The 20,449-nt window shown below is 48.0% G+C and overlaps 1 protein-coding gene across 6 annotated transcripts in view; it reads left to right on the top strand.

Moving 5' to 3' along the window:
* The window catches only part of LOC106911428 (transcription factor COE3-like), a 114,514-nt gene extending 96,738 nt beyond the window's left edge, over positions 1-17,776 (top strand). For 2 of the 6 annotated variants that reach the window (XM_088009314.1, XM_088009315.1), the window contains exons 12-16: positions 8,119-8,184; positions 8,582-8,756; positions 9,841-10,023; positions 15,707-15,904; positions 17,671-17,776. In XM_088009314.1, the coding sequence (XP_087865440.1) occupies positions 8,119-8,184; positions 8,582-8,756; positions 9,841-10,023; positions 15,707-15,904; positions 17,671-17,702 (654 nt within the window). In that variant the 3' untranslated portion in view covers positions 17,703-17,776. Of the gene's footprint in view, positions 1-8,118; positions 8,185-8,581; positions 8,757-9,840; positions 10,028-15,081; positions 15,096-15,706; positions 15,905-17,670 lie in introns of all 6 variants that reach the window. The other 4 variants (XM_088009318.1, XM_088009319.1, XM_088009317.1 and 1 more) reach the window with 3 other exon arrangements.
* Positions 17,777-20,449: the final 2,673 nt, after the last annotated feature.

A 20,449-nucleotide genomic window follows, 5' to 3' on the forward strand; every position in this document is an offset into this window, starting at 1 on the left:
TGCTGCTTAAATCTGATCGACGCAAAGATCCAGAGCGGAGAGAGATCTGGATGGAGCGAAGCTGAAATGCGTTTGGCGTGTAGCGTGCGCAGCTTTGGCTCTGACCTTTGACCCCACGCTGACTCACTCAGCGCCGGTCCAATCCGGGATTATTAACTCCATGAATGAGGAGATTTCCGCTGTTCATGGGGAATAACGAGCCGAGTCGAATTCATGACAGGAATTTCAATGTTTCCCTGTGAATCACTGCTCCTCTTCCTCCTCCTCCTCTTCCTCCTCCTCCTGGGGGGTCGGGGCTTGGGGGGGGGGGGGGGGGGTTCTATCTGAGGCTCTGGGTGATTTATCATTGTTAGGGCCGCTGTCTGATGGCTTCTCCTCCTGGGTCACGATGCTCCTGCTCAGAGCCGGCCGTAATTAAACCCTGAGAAACGGCTGGAGAGAGGAGGAGGAAGAGGAGGAGGAGGAGGAGGAAGAGGAGGAGGAGGAGGAGGAGGAGGAAGAGGAGGAGGAAGAGGAGGAGGAGGAGGAGGAAGAGGAGGAGGAAGGGGGGCAGGAGGTAGAGGAGGAGGAGCAGGAGGAAGAGGAGGAGGAGGAGGAGGAAGAGGAGCAGGAGGTAGAGGAGGAGGAGCAGGAGGAAGAGGAGGAGGAAGGGGGGCAGGAGGTAGAGGAGGAGGAGAAGGAGGAGGAGAAGGAGGAAGAGGGGCAGGAGGTAGAGGAGGAGGAGCAGGAGGAAGAGGAAGAGGAAGAGGAGGAGGAGGAGGAAGAGGAGGAGGAAGAGGAGGAGGAGGAGGAAGAGGGGCAGGAGGAAGAGGAGGAGGAGCAGGAGGAAGAGGAGGAGGAGAAGGAGGAAGAGGAGGAGGAGCAGGAGGAAGAGGAAGAGGAGCAGGAGGAAGAGGAGGAGCAGGAGGAAGAGGAAGAGGAGCAGGAGGAAGAGGAGGAGCAGGAGGAAGAGGAAGAGGAGCAGGAGGAAGAGGAGGAGCAGGAGGAGAAGGAGGAAGAGGAGGAGGAGAAGGAGGAAGAGGAGAAGGAGAAGGAGGAAGAGGAGAAGGAGGAAGAGGAGCAGGAGGAGAAGGAGGAAGAGGAGGAGGAAGAGGAGGAAGGAGAAGGAGGAAGAGGAGAAGGAGGAAGAGGAGAAGGAGGAAGAGGAGTAGGAGGAAGAGGAGGAGCAGGAGGAGAAGGAGGAAGAGGAGGAAGGAAGCACTAATCCCACTTCCTGTAGCTGAAACGTTCCTGATGGTCGGAGAATTCGGATCATCAGAGCTGTTGTCTGCAGGTTTCCAGGTTTCCCCAGGATTTCCAGGGTCTTCCAGGATTCTCCACATAAATAACTCTGCAGGGATTTTAAGACTTTAATACGTTTCTAACTTATTGTTTTATTCATGTTGTAGCTTGTTTGAATATTTTACCAGTCTAACTGTGACAGTCATGAGGTTGTTATAATTGTGACATTAATATTTTCCCTTAAACATTGAACTTGTTACAGGTGTCATTAAGTGGTAATAGAGCGTCAAATGCTTTAATAACACAGTCATTAACACACTGGACTACTTATAACTACCATCATAACTGTAGAACAAACCCTTTGTACATTGGAATAAAACTAAAGATAACTTGTTCTTCAGAGGGTTTAACGTCTGGTCAGTATGTTGTTACTCTGAAATGCTGATTGAAAAACTAAAACAGAATTACTTATTCTGTAACTTAAGAAAATAGGTTCTTTCAACAGTAACATGTTTTGCTTTATGTCAGCCATCTCCTTTGTAATAGTCTTCCTGTAATGCTCTGAAAACAGGAGATCTTCTTCTTGTCTTCATTTCCTGGAAGCAGCTCTTTGAAGGTGTCCAGAAATGCTCAGAAATTACAGCTGTTCTTGCAATAGTTAATCATGGCGAAAACCTTTTCATGAATTCAAACTTGGTGAATCTCTTCTGGACATTCTCATAGTCGGTGATGACTCAATTCATTGTGGTCACTTAAAAAAAGAACAAAAACAAAAAACAATGTCATCATAACTCAGGATTTATTTAAATACCATTTCAAAATGTCCCTTGCTGCTCACTGTCAGAATGGTAGACTGGCAGACAAGTTAACACGACTGGTTGTTATAAAGTGCAATACAATTATTTCTTAATACAAGTGGAATAATAACTGGAGCTGAACAAAATTATTCTGATCAAATATTTGTCTGTTCAGACAGACTGAAACTGTTGTTATTCAGATTGCATCATTTAATGTATAGTTTTAGCCACATGAGTGAATCTTTTCACTTGGTGAGCATTCTAAATTATTTCTAACCAGATACTCTGACTTATGGCTTAAGAAGTTTATTAATAAATAAATAGATTTAACATCAGTTTTAGTTGTCTAAAACGTAACTTAACTCAGCTGGTGAATGTTGATTCCTGCCCCCCATTCCCCTCTTACCTGGCTGTCCCACCCCACTTCACATGGTGAAAATATTAACACAAAAACGACTTACCTAATTTTCTTGGGGAATATTTCATCTGCTTCTTTCTCTGGTGGCTGGTCCTTATTATCATCCTCCACACTGGTAGTACGTCTTCATTAGCCAACTTTGTCCCCCCACCATGTGTCCTTAGGCCAGAGGTTCCCAAACTGTGGGTCGCGCCCCCTAAGGGGGGCGCAGGAAGCCGTCTGGATGAAAAACAAAACAAAACATGAACACTGTATGCGCTGGGTTTTAACCTTAGAATGGCCAACTCTCTGTTATTCCTGTCAATTTGATACAGTAGAGGCTTCCACACTTCCCATATCTGTGTCCTCTGTCACTTTTATCAGCAGTTAAAACTGTTTAATCCGTTGTTAACATGTTGTAACCTGTTTTTCCGAGCCGCCTTTAAACGCAACATGAGCGCTACGACGCTCGCGCTGGGTTTCCACCTGTGAAGGAGACCTGCTGCTGCTGGGCGGAGCTACGTAGGTTTGTGTTAGAATCACGGCAGCAAACCAGCAAAACGCAAAGAACTTTTCACAGTTTTTCCCTCCAAACTAACCGACTGAGTTGAGTAAAGCTGTTGGATGCAGGTAATGTTAGCTAAAAGATGACTAGCTAATGTTAGCTAAAAGATGACTAGCTAATGTTAGCTAAAAGATGACTAGCTAATGTTAGCTAAAAGATGACTAGCTAATGTTAGCTAAAAGATGACTAGCTAACATCAATACAGCTACCGATGTTGTTGTCTATGTCCAGCTATGTACATTCATTTTGCCCCCAAAGAAGTCGATTCCTCCTCCTCCACCGTTCTTAGAGACAGGGAGTCTCAAAGAATCCTGTTCTCCCCCCTTCGCTCACACACGCCATTCAACCAGACAGCTATTTGTGATCCATGGGGGGGCAGGAGAAAAAGTTTGGGAACCGCTGCCTTAGGCCAGCCTGGGTCTTTATGTGGCTAAAGTTGCCACAGCAAAGAACACAAACACTGTCACATCAGCCAAGTCACTAAATAATGCAGATAAAGGAGAACTTTGACTAACATATTAGCTTTTAATTTGCAACATTAAAATTGGAGGGAAAAACAATTTGCCTGTCTTTAAAATATGTTTAATATTAAGGGCTAATGTTAAATAATTGTGTTTAATAACTTTAGCTAACATTAACTTACAGCAAGGTAGGATTGGCTTGAATTGCTTATAGCTAACATTACAGAGAAAGAGAACATAGTCAATGTTATTGTGTCAAAGAAAATGTAAAGTTAATAAGACACATACTTCATATGTATTAGGTATCAAACTTCGGCTTCTTTTTAAACACGTCTGGCCGTTGGGCCCCACAAGATGGAAGATTTCTGCACGCCTGTTGGTGCTGCTGCCTCTCACTGGTGATAAATGTAATTAAAGCTTTTGACAGTGTAATAACACTTAATGACACCTGTAACTATTCAAATATGTAAGGTAAAAAAAAAAATCACAGTTATAACGGTTTCATGACTGTTAGTTAAAATTAACAACAAATAATTATAGTAATGTAATAATACACAAAAATACTTATGAGATATTTATGACAAATGATAATTCTTGGTTAATGTCATGTTATAAAGACATTTTGAAAAATGTCAACTTTGTATTTAAAGTGTCCTTATTTAGTGAATGAATATTTATGAAATATTCATGACTGTTATCTCAGTCTTATGCTCTCCCCTTCAAATAAAGTTACCATATTTTAGTTTTACTTCATTTTTCTCAGTTTATTCGTGTTTCAGGGAGAATTGTTCCACTTCCATTTACCCACATATAAATATAAAAATAAATAATATTATTTATGCAGGTTTGGATTATTAAGATTTTGCAAATCTTTTTAGATGTTTAAATTTTTTCCCCGCTATACTTTGTGTTTTAATCATCTGGTTTTTCAATAATAGTCAATTACACAGAACAATTACTAATTGAACTGTTACTAATGTAATTAGTAACAGTTCAATTAACAATATATTAAATAATTTCTGTTAATACATTTTATTAACACTAATTTATTTGAATTTTTTAAAAGATTTGTATTTTATAAAAAGGTTAAAGTCTGAAACATTAAAGTTCAGCTTCTGATAAAACAGAGAATAAATTCAATCCAGAGTTTTAAAATAAAAACAAATTAATATTTAACTGATGGAAAAACTTGTCTCCTTTCCAATGAGCCAATTAACCAATCAGCAGCCAGCTCCTGCTGGGAGCTTCAGCTTTATTGGATCGATCCGACAGGAAAGCCCCAGACCAGCTGAGTGTGTGTGTGTGTGTGTGTGTGTGTGTGTGTGTGTGTGTGTGTGTGTGTGTGCGTGTGTGTGTGTGTGTGTGGCAGCTAGCAGCCAATTAGCAGCTCTATCAGCTGATCCAGGAACGGCACAAACTGAAAGTGTCACTTAGAGACAATATCTGTTCATTCAAAGATGAATAGAGGAAAAAAGACGTGAAGGACATTCTGTCTGTTAGGGTGTAATGAAAACACACACACACGGTAGAGTGTGTGTGTGTTTTACACAGCAGCTGCTGAGTCGTGGCGTTTCTGCTGCTGCAGCCGAGCGAAGGAGACATTAACTAACTTCTGTTCTCTAATGGAGATTAATGAAGCCACAGCAAACACACACACTCAGGGTGACACACACTCAGGGTAACACACACACTCAGGGTGACACACACACTGAGGGTGACACACACTCAGAGTGACACACACTCAGAGTGACACACACTCAGAGTGACACACACACTGAGGGTGACACACACTCAGAGTGACACACACTCAGAGTGACACACACTCAGAGTGACACACACACTGAGGGTGACACACACTCAGAGTGACACACACACTCAGGGTGACACACACTCAGAGTGACACACACTCAGAGTGACACACACACTGAGGGTGACACACACTCAGAGTGACACACACACTCAGGGTGACACACACTCAGAGTGACACACACTCAGAGTGACACACACACTCAGGGTGACACACACTCAGGGTGACACACACTCAGGGTGACACACACTCAGAGTGACACACACACTCAGAGTGACACACACTCAGAGTGACACACACACTCAGGGTGACACACACTCAGAGTGACACACACTCAGGGTAACACACACTCAGAGTGACACACACACTCAGGGTGACACACACTCAGGGTGACACACACTCAGAGTGACACACACACTCAGGGTGACACACACTCAGAGTGACACACACACTCAGAGTGACACACACACTCAGGGTGACACACACACTCAGGGTGACACACACTCAGAGTGACACACACACTCAGAGTGACACACACACTCAGGGTGACACACACTCAGAGTGACACACACTCAGGGTAACACACACTCAGGGTGACACACACACTCAGGGTGACACACACTCAGAGTGACACACACACTCAGGGTGACACACACTCAGAGTGACACACACTCAGGGTAACACACACTCAGGGTGACACACACACTCAGGGTGACACACACTCAGAGTGACACACACACTCAGGGTGACACACACTCAGAGTGACACACACACTCAGGGTGACACACACTCAGAGTGACACACACACTCAGAGTGACACACACACTCAGAGTGACACACACACTCAGAGTGACACACACACTCAGGGTGACACACACTCAGAGTGACACACACACTCAGAGTGACACACACACTCAGAGTGACACACACTCAGAGTGACACACACACTCAGAGTGACACACACTCAGGGTGACACACACTCAGAGTGACACACACACTCAGGGTGACACACACTCAGAGTGACACACACACTCAGAGTGACACACACTCAGAGTGACACACACACTCAGAGTGACACACACACTCAGAGTGACACACACTCAGGGTGACACACACTCAGAGTGACACACACACTCAGGGTGACACACACTCAGAGTGACACACACACTCAGGGTGACACACACTCAGAGTGACACACACTCAGGGTAACACACACTCAGGGTGACACACACTCAGGGTAACACACACTCAGGGTGACACACACTCAGAGTGACACACACACTCAGAGTGACACACACACTCAGAGTGACACACACTCAGGGTAACACACACTCAGGGTGACACACACTCAGAGTGACACACACACTCAGAGTGACACACACACTCAGAGTGACACACACACTCAGAGTGACACACACACTCAGGGTGACACACACACTCAGAGTGACACACACACTCAGGGTGACACACACTCAGAGTGACACACACACTCAGAGTGACACACACACTCAGAGTGACACACACACTCAGGGTGACACACACTCAGAGTGACACACACACTCAGAGTGACACACACACTCAGAGTGACACACACTCAGGGTGACACACACTCAGAGTGACACACACACTCAGAGTGACACACACTCAGGGTGACACACACTCAGAGTGACACACACACTCAGGGTGACACACACTCAGAGTGACACACACACTCAGAGTGACACACACACTCAGAGTGACACACACTCAGGGTAACACACACTCAGGGTGACACACACTCAGAGTGACACACACACTCAGAGTGACACACACACTCAGGGTGACACACACTCAGAGTGACACACACACTCAGAGTGACACACACTCAGAGTGACACACACACTCAGAGTGACACACACTCAGAGTGACACACACACTCAGAGTGACACACACACTCAGAGTGACACACACACTCAGGGTGACACACACTCAGAGTGACACACACACTCAGAGTGACACACACACTCAGAGTGACACACACTCAGAGTGACACACACACTCAGAGTGACACACACTCAGGGTGACACACACTCAGAGTGACACACACACTCAGGGTGACACACACTCAGAGTGACACACACTCAGAGTGACACACACACTCAGGGTGACACACACTCAGAGTGACACACACTCAGAGTGACACACACTCAGAGTGACACACACACTCAGAGTGACACACACTCAGAGTGACACACACACTCAGAGTGACACACACACTCAGAGTGACACACACTCAGAGTGACACACACACTCAGAGTGACACACACTCAGGGTGACACACACTCAGAGTGACACACACACTCAGGGTGACACACACTCAGAGTGACACACACTCAGAGTGACACACACACTCAGGGTGACACACACTCAGAGTGACACACACTCAGAGTGACACACACTCAGAGTGACACACACACTCAGAGTGACACACACTCAGAGTGACACACACTCAGGATCAGATGCAGAGACGTTTCATCTGAGACGTTGATTAGTTTGAGTCTGAGAGAAAACAAAAAGGTTAAAATGAAATAAGAGGAAGATGATGAAGATGAATGGATGGTGACCTGAGGAAGAGGAGGAGACGTTCAGTGAGGATGAGGAATGTTTGGGATGAAGAAGACGTCGTTCTGCTCTGGGGAATCAAAGCGTTTGATTGGTCTGATCAGTGACAGGTTGATGATGTTCATCTTCATACTGGAGCAGAATCAACCTGCCTGTTTCTTCTTCTCCTGCCTTTTTGCTACGGCTGATCCGTTGCCATGGCGACCAGATGAACGCCGTCCGCCAGTCAGAGCGGTCGGGTTCTGATCCGGGTTTTCTGTTGTTCTCAGGAGGTTCTGCTGAAGCGGGCCGCCGACCTGGTGGAGGCGCTGTACGGCATGCCGCACAACAACCAGGTGAGCCCGACCCGACCCGACCCGACCTATGACCTCAGGTTCTGATCATCAGTTCCGGGTCCAGTCACAATTTGGTTCTGAAAACTTTAAAAACACTCAAACGTCCATCCTAAACATCTGAACCGGCCCAATCAGTCATGTGGTCATCCAGTCATGTGGTCATCCAGTCATGTGATCATCCAGTCATGTGATCATCCAGTCATGTGATCATCCAGTCATGTGATCATCCAGTCATGTGGTCATCCAGTCATGTGGTCATCCAGTCATGTGGTCATCCAGTCATGTGAAGCTGTTGGGTTATTTCTGGGTCGGGCTTTGTGCCGTTTGGTTCTGTGTGTCCTCTAACCGGCTGGCCACGGCCTAGTCCAAGTCTGACCTGTGTCCTCCCTCCCCACAGGAGATCATCCTGAAGCGCGCCGCCGACCTGACCGAGGCGCTCTACAGCGTGCCGCGCAGCCACAACCAGCTGCCGTCGCTGGCCGGCTCCGCCGCTCACTCCGGCATGATGGGCGTCAACTCCTTCAGCAGCCAGCTGGCCGTCAACATCAGCGAGGCAACGCAGGCCGACCAGGGTGAGCCGCCCCGCGTTTCCTCCCTCTCAGCCGACCAGGGTGAGCCGCCATCTGCAGCTGACCAATGAGGTCATGGGAAACCTCATAACTCCACCGGTTCTGTTGAAACACGGCCAGGAGCTGCAGCCTCTGATTACTGCTTAATGAAATCATTCCCGGCAGCCGGCCAGGTAAATAACGTCCTGGATCAGAGTCTGACCCGGAACCAGAATCAGAACCCAGCTGCTCCAGAAGCAACCAGGAAAATGCCTGGAGGTCAGCTGCAGACAGTCCGGATCAGAACCAGAACTCAACTGGAAACAAGCAGGAAGCAGATAAGAAACATTAAAAGATCAGAAACTAACAGGAAGTAGATCAGAATGTAAAACTCCAGATACTGACTTTGGTTCTGTTGGGATCGGACCAGCAGGAAGCAGCAAACACATGTTTCTGATTCAGGAAGTGGATCTGCTTCCCACGCCGTCCAAACTCTCACACCAACAGACACATGTTTCCTATCAGCTGATGGGAATCCCCGAGGCCAGCAGGGTCAGAGGTCAGGGAGGGGGGAGCGGTGATGTCACAGCAGGAAGCTGGTGGGAGGAGTTCCAGCATGGAGGGAAGAAAAAAAACTATTTCGTTCCCTTCTGTACCAGCAGAACGCTGCACCCGGGAAAGTATTCACCCCCTCAAAAACACGCGACTTCTCCAGAGTGAAAATGGCGTTGGATGGATGCTGCAGCATCTCAATCAGATGCAAGTCCAGACTTTGACTGGGCCACACCAAAACATTAATAGTTCATGAGCATCCAGAGGACTTGCTGTTGAACTTTTACACATCCAGGAGTAGATTCCATGATTCCAAGTGGTCCTGAAGCATCCCAGACCATGATACTGCCACCACCATGTCTGACTGTAGGTACCAAGTTCAGGCTCCGATCTGCAGGGATGGCATTCACAAATGAAATCATAACTGAGAAACTGTTTTATTTATTTTATCTTTGTCTCATGTTTCAGCAGGACATGACAGGTTGTGAATACTTTGTTTTTGTGATGGCGTTCCTCAGGGCGTGTCTGATCAAGCTTCCTGTTTCTCCTTCTTCAGGTTATTCCCGTAACTCCAACAGCGTGTCGCCGCGCGGCTACGTGCCGAGCTCCACGCCGCAGCAGTCCAACTACAACACCATCACGTCCTCCATGAACGGATACGGCGCCGCCATGACCAACCTGGGCGTTCCCGGCTCCCCCGGATTCCTCAACGGATCCACCGCCAACTCTGCTTACGCAAGTGAGTCAACGCCGGAATCAAACCTTCCACCAGCAGTGAGACACGCAGTGATGAGGAGCAGAGATCGGCTTCCTCACTCTTCATCTCTGGGAGAGGAGCGACTGTGTGGGACTTTGGTGGTGCTGTCAGGGAACGTTTGTTTTGGAACGTTTCCTGTGAAGGAATGTTGGCCTGGAAATGTTGGAGTCAAGGAAACTCGCAGGGGAACGTGGGTTTAGTTAGGCATGAACTCAGACATTCAGGAAAGGTTCAGATGCTCTTCAGTCTTTAGACTCATTGGGTCAAAGTTTAGAGGAAGGTCAAGGTTTCACCTGTCAGTTACACTGTAAACACAGAGTCTCTGACCAGAGGTTTGGTTTTCAGATGTTGGATCTCTTAGGCTTGTGAAGACGTACAAATCTGAACTAAAGAAAGAAATGACTTCAGATCTTTGTCATTAGCCGCTGTTAGCTTGTGCTAGCGTCAGTAGTGCAACAGTACTAAACAACAATAAAGAAGAATTTAGCTGTGGGATGAACATCTCAGCTGAGGACGGGTTCTGGATGGAGAACCTCTAGAGCAGGATGAAGCTGATGGGCTCAAGCTGCTGTGAAGCTCTAGAATCAGAGGCAGCATCACGTTAAACTGGGATTTGATGAGCCAGACACCGTGCGGGTCCAAACCGAGTCCACCTGGACTAGAGCTCAGCAGGTGAACAGGAAGCTGTTGCTCACACCCTTTGCTGCAGGAGCTGATTTTCATGCCTGCAGACGGAGGAGCGTGTCAGAGGGTGTGTGTCTGTTCGTGGTTTGTTGGTGGTGCGTTTGTGTGTTCGTGGTGCGTTGGTGAGTTTGTGGTGTGTTTGTGGTGCGTTGGTGTGTTTGTGGTGTGTTGGTGAGTTTGTGGTGTGTTTGTGGTGCGTTGGTGTGTTTGTGGTGCGTTGGTGAGTTTGTGGTGTGTTTGTGGTGCGTTTGTGGTGCGTTGGTGTATTTGTGGTGTGTTTGTGGTGCGTTGGTGTGTTGGTGGTGTGTTTGTGGTGCGTTTGTGGTGCGATTGTGGTGCGTTGGTGTGTTTGTGGTGTGTTTGTGGTGCGTTGGTGTGTTTGTGTTGCTTTGGTGTGTTTGTGGTGCGTTTGTGGTGAGTTTGTGGTGTGTTTGTGGTGCGTTTGTGGTGCGTTGGTGTGTTTGTGGTGTGTTTGTGGTGCGTTGGTGTGTTTGTGGTGTGTTTGTGGTGCGTTGGTGTGTTTGTGGTGCGTTTGTGGTGCGTTGGTGTGTTGGTGGTGTGTTTGTGGTGTGTTTGTGGTGCGATTGTGGTGCGTTTGTGGTGCGTTGGTGTGTTTGTGGTGCGTTTGTGGTGCGATTGTGGTGTGTTTGTGATGCGTTGGTGTGTTTGTGGTGTGTTTGTGGTGCGTTGGTGTGTTTGTGGTGTGTTTGTGGTGCGTTGGTGTGTTTGTGGTGTGTTTGTGGTGCGTTGGTGTGTTTGTGGTGCGTTGGTGTGTTTGTGGTGCGTTGGTGTGTTTGTGGTGCGTTGGTGAGTTTGTGGTGCGTTGGTGTGTTTGTGGTGCGTTGGTGTGTTTGTGGTGCGTTGGTGTGTTTGTGGTGCGTTGGTGTGTTTGTGGTGCGTTGGTGTGTTTGTGGTGCGTTGGTGAGTTTGTGGTGCGTTGGTGAGTTTGTGGTGAGTTTGTGGTGTGTTTGTGGTGCGTTTGTGGTGCGTTGGTGTGTTTGTGGTGTGTTTGTGGTGCGTTGGTGTGTTTGTGTTGCTTTGGTGTGTTTGTGGTGCGTTTGTGGTGAGTTTGTGGTGCGTTTGTGGTGCGTTTGTGGTGCGTTGGTGTGTTTGTGGTGTGTTTGTGGTGCGTTGGTGAGTTTGTGGTGCGTTGGTGAGTTTGTGGTGAGTTTGTGGTGTGTTTGTGGTGCGTTTGTGGTGCGTTGGTGTGTTTGTGGTGTGTTTGTGGTGCGTTGGTGTGTTTGTGTTGCTTTGGTGTGTTTGTGGTGCGTTTGTGGTGAGTTTGTGGTGCGTTTGTGGTGCGTTTGTGGTGCGTTGGTGTGTTTGTGGTGTGTTTGTGGTGCGTTGGTGTGTTTGTGGTGTGTTTGTGGTGCGTTGGTGTGTTTGTGGTGCGTTTGTGGTGCGTTGGTGTGTTGGTGGTGTGTTTGTGGTGCGTTTGTGGTGCGATTGTGGTGCGTTTGTGGTGAGTTGGTGTGTTTGTGGTGCGTTTGTGGTGCGATTGTGGTGTGTTTGTGATGCGTTGGTGTGTTTGTGGTGTGTTTGTGGTGCGTTGGTGTGTTTGTGGTGTGTTTGTGGTGCGTTGGTGTGTTTGTGGTGTGTTTGTGGTGCGTTGGTGTATTTGTGGTGTGTTTGTGGTGCGTTGGTGTGTTTGTGGTGCGTTGGTGTGTTTGTGGTGCGTTGGTGTGTTTGTGGTGCATTGGTGAGTTTGTGGTGCGTTGGTGTGTTTGTGGTGCGTTGGTGTGTTTGTGGTGCGTTGGTGTGTTTGTGGTGCGTTGGTGTGTTTGTGGTGCGTTGGTGTGTTTGTGGTGCGTTGGTGAGTTTGTGGTGAGTTTGTGGTGTGTTTGTGGTGCGTTTGTGGTGCGTTGGTGTGTTTGTGGTGCGTTGGTGAGTTTGTGGTGTGTTTGTGGTGCGTTTGTGGTGCGTTGGTGTATTTGTGGTGTGTTTGTGGTGCGTTGGTGTGTTGGTGGTGTGTTTGTGGTGCGTTTGTGGTGCGATTGTGGTGCGTTGGTGTGTTTGTGGTGTGTTTGTGGTGCGTTGGTGTGTTTGTGTTGCTTTGGTGTGTTTGTGGTGCGTTTGTGGTGAGTTTGTGGTGCGTTTGTGGTGCGTTTGTGTGTTTGTGGTGTGTTTGTGGTGTGTTTGTGGTGCGTTGGTGTGTTTGTGTTGCTTTGGTGTGTTTGTGGTGCGTTTGTGGTGCGTTTGTGGTGCGTTGGTGTGTTTGTGTTGCTTTGGTGTGTTTGTGGTGCGTTTGTGGTGTGTTGGTGTGTTTGTGTTGCTTTGGTGTGTTTGTGGTGCGTTTGTGGTGCGATTGTGGTGTGTTTGTGATGCGTTGGTGTGTTTGTGGTGTGTTTGTGGTGCGTTGATGTGTTTGTGGTGTGTTTGTGGTGCGTTGGTGTGTTTGTGGTGTGTTTGTGGTGCGTTGGTGTGTTTGTGGTGCGTTGGTGTGTTTGTGGTGCGTTGGTGTGTTTGTGGTGCGTTGGTGAGTTTGTGGTGCGTTGGTGTGTTTGTGGTGCGTTGGTGTGTTTGTGGTGCGTTGGTGTGTTTGTGGTGCGTTGGTGAGTTTGTGGTGCGTTGGTGAGTTTGTGGTGAGTTTGTGGTGTGTTTGTGGTGCGTTTGTGGTGCGTTGGTGTGTTTGTGGTGTGTTTGTGGTGCGTTGGTGTGTTTGTGTTGCTTTGGTGTGTTTGTGGTGCGTTTGTGGTGAGTTTGTGGTGCGTTTGTGGTGCGTTTGTGGTGCGTTGGTGTGTTTGTGGTGTGTTTGTGGTGCGTTGGTGAGTTTGTGGTGCGTTGGTGAGTTTGTGGTGAGTTTGTGGTGTGTTTGTGGTGCGTTTGTGGTGCGTTGGTGTGTTTGTGGTGTGTTTGTGGTGCGTTGGTGTGTTTGTGTTGCTTTGGTGTGTTTGTGGTGAGTTTGTGGTGCGTTTGTGGTGCGTTTGTGGTGCGTTGGTGTGTTTGTGGTGTGTTTGTGGTGCGTTGGTGTGTTTGTGGTGTGTTTGTGGTGCGTTGGTGTGTTTGTGGTGCGTTTGTGGTGCGTTGGTGTGTTGGTGGTGTGTTTGTGGTGCGTTTGTGGTGCGATTGTGGTGCGTTTGTGGTGAGTTGGTGTGTTTGTGGTGCGTTTGTGGTGCGATTGTGGTGTGTTTGTGATGCGTTGGTGTGTTTGTGGTGTGTTTGTGGTGCGTTGGTGTGTTTGTGGTGTGTTTGTGGTGCGTTGGTGTGTTTGTGGTGTGTTTGTGGTGCGTTGGTGTGTTTGTGGTGTGTTTGTGGTGCGTTGGTGTGTTTGTGGTGCGTTGGTGTGTTTGTGGTGCGTTGGTGTGTTTGTGGTGCGTTGGTGAGTTTGTGGTGCGTTGGTGTGTTTGTGGTGCGTTGGTGTGTTTGTGGTGCGTTGGTGTGTTTGTGGTGCGTTGGTGTGTTTGTGGTGCGTTGGTGTGTTTGTGGTGCGTTGGTGAGTTTGTGGTGAGTTTGTGGTGTGTTTGTGGTGCGTTTGTGGTGCGTTGGTGTGTTTGTGGTGCGTTGGTGAGTTTGTGGTGTGTTTGTGGTGCGTTTGTGGTGCGTTGGTGTATTTGTGGTGTGTTTGTGGTGCGTTGGTGTGTTGGTGGTGTGTTTGTGGTGCGTTTGTGGTGCGATTGTGGTGCGTTGGTGTGTTTGTGGTGTGTTTGTGGTGCGTTGGTGTGTTTGTGTTGCTTTGGTGTGTTTGTGGTGCGTTTGTGGTGAGTTTGTGGTGCGTTTGTGGTGCGTTTGTGTGTTTGTGGTGTGTTTGTGGTGTGTTTGTGGTGCGTTGGTGTGTTTGTGTTGCTTTGGTGTGTTTGTGGTGCGTTTGTGGTGCGTTTGTGGTGCGTTGGTGTGTTTGTGTTGCTTTGGTGTGTTTGTGGTGCGTTTGTGGTGTGTTGGTGTGTTTGTGTTGCTTTGGTGTGTTTGTGGTGCGTTTGTGGTGCGTTGGTGTGTTTGTGGTGTGTTTGTGGTGCGTTGGTGTGTTTGTGGTGTGTTTGTGGTGCGTTGGTGTGTTTGTGGTGCGTTTGTGGTGCGTTGGTGTGTTGGTGGTGTGTTTGTGGTGCGATTGTGGTGTGTTTGTGGTGCGTTGGTGTGTTTGTGGTGCGATTGTGGTGCGTTTGTGGTGCGTTGGTGTGTTTGTGGTGCGTTTGTGGTGCGATTGTGGTGTGTTTGTGATGCGTTGGTGTGTTTGTGGTGTGTTTGTGGTGCGTTGGTGTGTTGGTGGTGTGTTTGTGGTGCGTAGTGAAACCACCCGCCAGGAGCTCTTCATTGTTTTGGCTTCTGTTTCTAAAAGTTTCTAAACGGCAGCGAGCTCAAACCGTGTCTCCATCCCAGGCGATATGTTCATCCCTGGTGACCAAACAACGGCTGGCCGAGCTGCAGCTTCCTGCCGCCAAGCCTTGGTGTGTGTGTGTGTGTGTGTGTGTGTGTGTGTGTGTGTGTGTGTGTGTGTGAACACCATCACACGTTGTCCACCTCCTGTCCAACCCTCCATCCCTGGTGCTCCTCCACTAACACACTAACTTCCGTCTTGCTTTCCTTCGGTCCGATCCATGAACTGTAGGAACGGGAATGACGGAATGTGGGATTCTACCACAGAGTGATCCGTGAAACTCCAGGGAATCTTTGAATGGAACATATCCAGGTTTTCCAGAGAAAATTCCTGTTTCTGGCAGAGAGACATCGAGAGTTAAACATAGAAAACATCTTTAGTTAACACCTGATGTACAGACCAGCTGTTCCTGAACGCATTGCCCGCTGGCAGAATCTCTCTGGAAATGTTGGAACTGTTCCTTTCCTGAGATAGAAACTGGACAGCAGCTGGCGGATTTACTCCTCACACGCACCTACCTGTGAAAGGGGCGGGGCTACGTGTGCGGGGGCAGGGCTACCTTGCAGGGGGCGGGGCTCCTGCTCTCTTCAGGTGTCTTTATTCCTTCAGGTTATGGATCAACTTTGCTCCTCCAGGTCGGGGTCCTCCTCCTCCTCCTCTTCTTCTTCCTCACCTCCTCCACCCCCTGCATGACTCGCCCCGCCCATTACCCTTCGTCTTCCTCACCTGCTCCTCTTCCTCTGCCTGATTCATTCTCTGTCCATATGATCTCCGCAGTCAAGCAGAAGAGCGCCTTCGCCCCCGTCGTGCGGCCTCAGACCTCCCCGCCCCCCACCTGCACCACCACCAATGGCAGCAACCTCCAGGGTGAGCATCCCCCACCCTCAGGCCCCTCCCCCCCGGTCCCTGGTGGGACGCCCAGCTTCAATCAGAAGTCAAAGTTGATCCATAACTGGCAGGAAGTTCAGTTCACGTTCTGCTGAGTCGGTCCGAAGAACCCGGAAAAGTTCTGTTCAGTTCATGATTCTGACCCAGACCCGGATCAGAACCTCAGAACCCAGAGCGGTTCTGTTCCGGAGCAGCGATCGCCTCAGCAGAACTGCTGCCTCCAGACACGTTCTTCTTCTGTGGTTTTATTACTCATTTCTGGTTTAAACTGGAGGAAGACGAATCATGAAGAAAACGCTGCGAAGCTAATATTTACCGGCATTACCAGAGAATATTTATCATGTAATACGTAACTTATGTTTGTGATGGTAGGCTCTGCAACCTGCTGGTAGGAATGTAGAACTGCATTTGGCCCAAATTTACAGAAATAACAGTGCGTTCTGTTTCCACGGTCACTTGGGCGTCGTTCCATGTAACAAAAGCAGCGCAGCTGCTGAGCCTCACCTTGGAGCTGAGGGCCACATGGGGCCACCATGGAGCCACCATGGGGCCATCATGGAGTCATCATGGGGCCATCATGGAGCCACCATGGGGCCACCATGGAGTCATCATGGAGCCACCATGGGGCCACCATGGAGCCACCATGGGGCCATCATGGAGCCACCATGGAGCCATCATGGAGCCACCATGGAGCCATCATGGAGCCACCATGGAGCCATCATGGAGCCACCATGGGGCCACCATGGAGCCACCATGGGGCCATCATGGAGCCACCATGGAGCCATCATGGAGCCACCATGGGGCCACCATGGAGTCATCATGGAGCCACCATGGGGCCACCATGGAGCCACCATGGGGCCATCATGGAGCCACCATGGAGCCACCATGGGGCCACCATGGAGTCATCATGGGGCCATCATGGAGCCACCATGGGGCCACCATGGAGCCACCATGGAGCCACCATGGGGCCATCATGGAGCCACCATGGAGCCATCATGGAGCCACCATGGAGCCACCATGGGGCCATCATGGAGCCACCATGGAGCCATCATGGAGCCACCATGGAGCCATCATGGAGCCACCATGGGGCCACCATGGAGTCATCATGGGGCCATCATGGAGCCACCATGGAGCCATCATGGAGCCACCATGGAGCCACCATGGGGCCATCATGGAGCCACCATGGAGCCACCATGGGGCCACCATGGAGCCACCATGGGGCCATCATGGAGCCACCATGGGGCCACCATGGAGCCACCATGGGGCCATCATGGAGCCACCAATGGGACATTGACACAAAAATATATTTAATTTGGCATCAAGTTTCTCATTTTAGTTCAGGAACAAAAGCAAAAATCTTCAACAGAAAAGATTTTCTTAACTCTCCAAAAATGTCTGGTGTGTTTTCCGGCTCTGGCAGCTACGTTTATGATTCAGATGATTTCTGATGAAACTCAGAGGAAGAACTGAACAGCTCACCAAAATAAATCATCTGTATTGAGTTATTTTTCAGTGTCGATTTTAAGTGAATGAAGGGTTAATGTTAATAAATAATAATTTTATTAATTTCAGCAAGAGGATAAAAGTACATAAAGTAATTAAAATAATAAACTGATCAAATTCATTCATAGGATTTGATTTTTTTCAGTTTTTTAAACTAATTTCTAAATATTCCAGAAACATGAAATATTTTAGCCGTTAGCATGTTAGCATGTTTTTGACAGGTCGCTGTCTGTGTATTTCAGCCATGGCCGGCCTCATCGTGCCCCCCATGTGAGGAACCCCTGAACCTGAACCAGAACCGCCAGCAGCAGGACTTCCCGGACGGACCCTGCTGGTTCTGCTCCTCTGGAACTGGACGGTTCTGAAGAAAATGCAGAACAGAACATTTCCTCCTCCATAGACCGGACGTTTGGGTTTCCTCGTACCAGGAAGTGGTTCCGGTTCTGGTTCGGGTCCAGTGGGTCACATGCTGCTCCTGGTTTGTTCCTCTGCTGATGAACATCTGGATCTTCTGCTGCTCCTCCAGATGTTTGCAGCTCCAGAGTTGGTTCTGTTGGACTCTTGAGGTTCTCCAGAACCCGTCCTGCTCCCAGTGGATCCAGTTGGACCTAGTCCAGTTCATTCTGTTTGGTTTGTTTGAATCCAAGCCGGACCAGAACGTTCCAGTCCAGCGGAGTGTTTTTCTTCTGGTCCCATGCTGTCCGCCATGTTTGTTTCCTCAGGCAGGAAACAGGAAGCTGCAGAGTTTAGCTTCCTGTTTCCTGTTCACGTTTCTTTCTGTGGTCCGGTTCGGTTCATGTCCAGTTCCGGGTCTGACCCGGTTCTGTTCCTCTGGGTTGTGATTCTTTTCCATGTTTTTCTGAGCAATTCAATCTAGAAACCTGGAAATCTTTTAGATTCTGTAAAATCAAAAAATAAAATCCCATTTTTGTAAAAAAAAAAAAAAAAAAAAAAATAGATAAATCAGGTGGCGATCGACCTCAGAAAGCAGGAAGTAAAACTTTCATCACTTTTGTATAAAAAGTTTTTTTCCGATATTTAACTTTTTGTAAACGACTGTGTTTTTGCTGCTTTTCCTCGTCGGTGTTTTATTGTGAAATCTATATTCTTGCTTATTTCTAAATGCACTGTCATGGTTGGAGCACTAAAGAAGAGAACGATGAAACCACAAGCCGTCCCTGCCACGACAAACCTTTATGCTAACCTCATAATGTCACGCAATACTCCAGGACATTCCAGGACATTCCAGGACATTCCTACATCAGGGACAGAATGGTTGGTTCTTTTTATGAGCATCAGTTTTTAAAACGTTCTGTCCCCTGATCCGGATCGTCAGAACCGGGTCCAGGTTAGATCTCCAGAAACAAACAAAGGAACATTTTAACAAAATCAAGAAAATTTGGTTAAAATGTTCAAGTTTATGAAGTTATTTGTTGTTTCTGTTTTGTTTCTGCAGAGAAAAGAGAATATTTCAGTTTTCAGGATTTTCTCAGGTTCTCCAAAACTTTCAAGGTTTTCATTTCTTCATTCCCAGCTGTGAGAAATGATTCTGAAAATTAATATGAAATCCTGTGAAGTTTCAGTGAAAAACTGATTATTTTAGCTTTAATGTCGACATTCGCTCCATTTCTGGCTCCACTCTCAAAATGTTTCATTTCCTGAACTGCTCCAGGTTTTTCCAGGCTTTTCAAGGGAGCGGGGTTGATGGTGACTGGGAATAAAATGCTGTTTCCATGGGAACCAGCAGCTCCAGTTACTTCCTCCTGAACTCTGCGACCTAGGACCAGCCGTCTCCAATCAGGTCCTCAGTTCAGAAACGTTTTGCTCTCTTCAATGTGAAAGAGGCCAGAGGTTTATGATCTTTGTGAAATATGAAATATATCAAAGTATATCAAAGCACAATGTTTACTTATTGTCATTAAAACGGCCCCCCGGGGCCGGTTGGGTTCCCCAGCCCGGGGCCCAGGTTTTTCTGTCTCCAGCTGTAAATTGCTGCATGTCTTCTGTTCTCAGATGTTTGCTGTGATTCGTGCTTTTGTACAGAAACGGACTAATAAAGATTAACGTTTGGCTTCAAGCCACTGTGTCTCTACCTCTGCTTTCTGCCGGGCCCAAACTGCTGGTTCTTAAGGCCTGGTTCGGTTCCACTGTTCTGGACTCATCTGAACCAGCTGTGAAGCAGGAAAACATCTGAACCTTTCTGGGCCGGTTCGGACCATCAAGCAGGTCAGAATGTGAAACGATGGTTGGATTAAAATCGTCTGAACGTCCCTGACCTGAGATCAGCTGACCTGCTGCTCATTCAGGAGTCTCAGCCTCCTGGTTCTGGTTCTGCTCAGGTTTCTTTCTGTAGATTAATAAAAATGCTCCACTAACTGACTGACTGGTGTTCAGTGCTTCCGACTGAAGTAAAGATCTGACTCAACCCCGGTTTCTTCCAGGTAAAGCTGAGGCTGAGATTAATGTGAGAAATCATTTATTCCATCTTCATGAAGCCAGGAGGAACATTTCCACTTATCCTGATCTTCATCTCCCTGTCTAACTCACCCGCTTCCCGTTTAACTCACCTGCTTCCTGTTTAACTCACCTTCTTCGCATCTAATTCACCTGCTTCCTATTTAATTCACCCGCTTCCCATTTAACTCACCTGCTTCCCGTCTAACTCACCCGCTTCCCGTTTAACTCACCTGCTTCCTGTTTAACTCACCTTCTTCGCATCTAATTCACCTGCTTCCTATTTAATTCACCCGCTTCCCATTTAACTCACCTGCTTCCCGTCTAACTCACCCGCTTCCCGTTTAACTCACCCGCTTCCCGTTTAACTCACCCGCTTCCCGTTTAACTCACCTGCTTCCTGTCTAACTCACCTGCTTCCTGTCTGATTAACTTTCAGATTTTCATTTCCATCGCCTCCACCTTTACTCGCACGCGGAGCTCCAGACATGCGCAGTGGTTTCCTCTGAGCGGGAGAAGATGTCTAACTAATCGATAATAACTGCATAAATCATAAGATATGGCGAC

The sequence above is a fragment of the Poecilia mexicana genome, unplaced genomic scaffold (assembly GCF_051168715.1).
Source record: "Poecilia mexicana isolate PSO_F unplaced genomic scaffold, ASM5116871v1 scaffold_10, whole genome shotgun sequence".
Classification (NCBI taxonomy): Eukaryota; Metazoa; Chordata; class Actinopteri; order Cyprinodontiformes; family Poeciliidae; genus Poecilia; species Poecilia mexicana.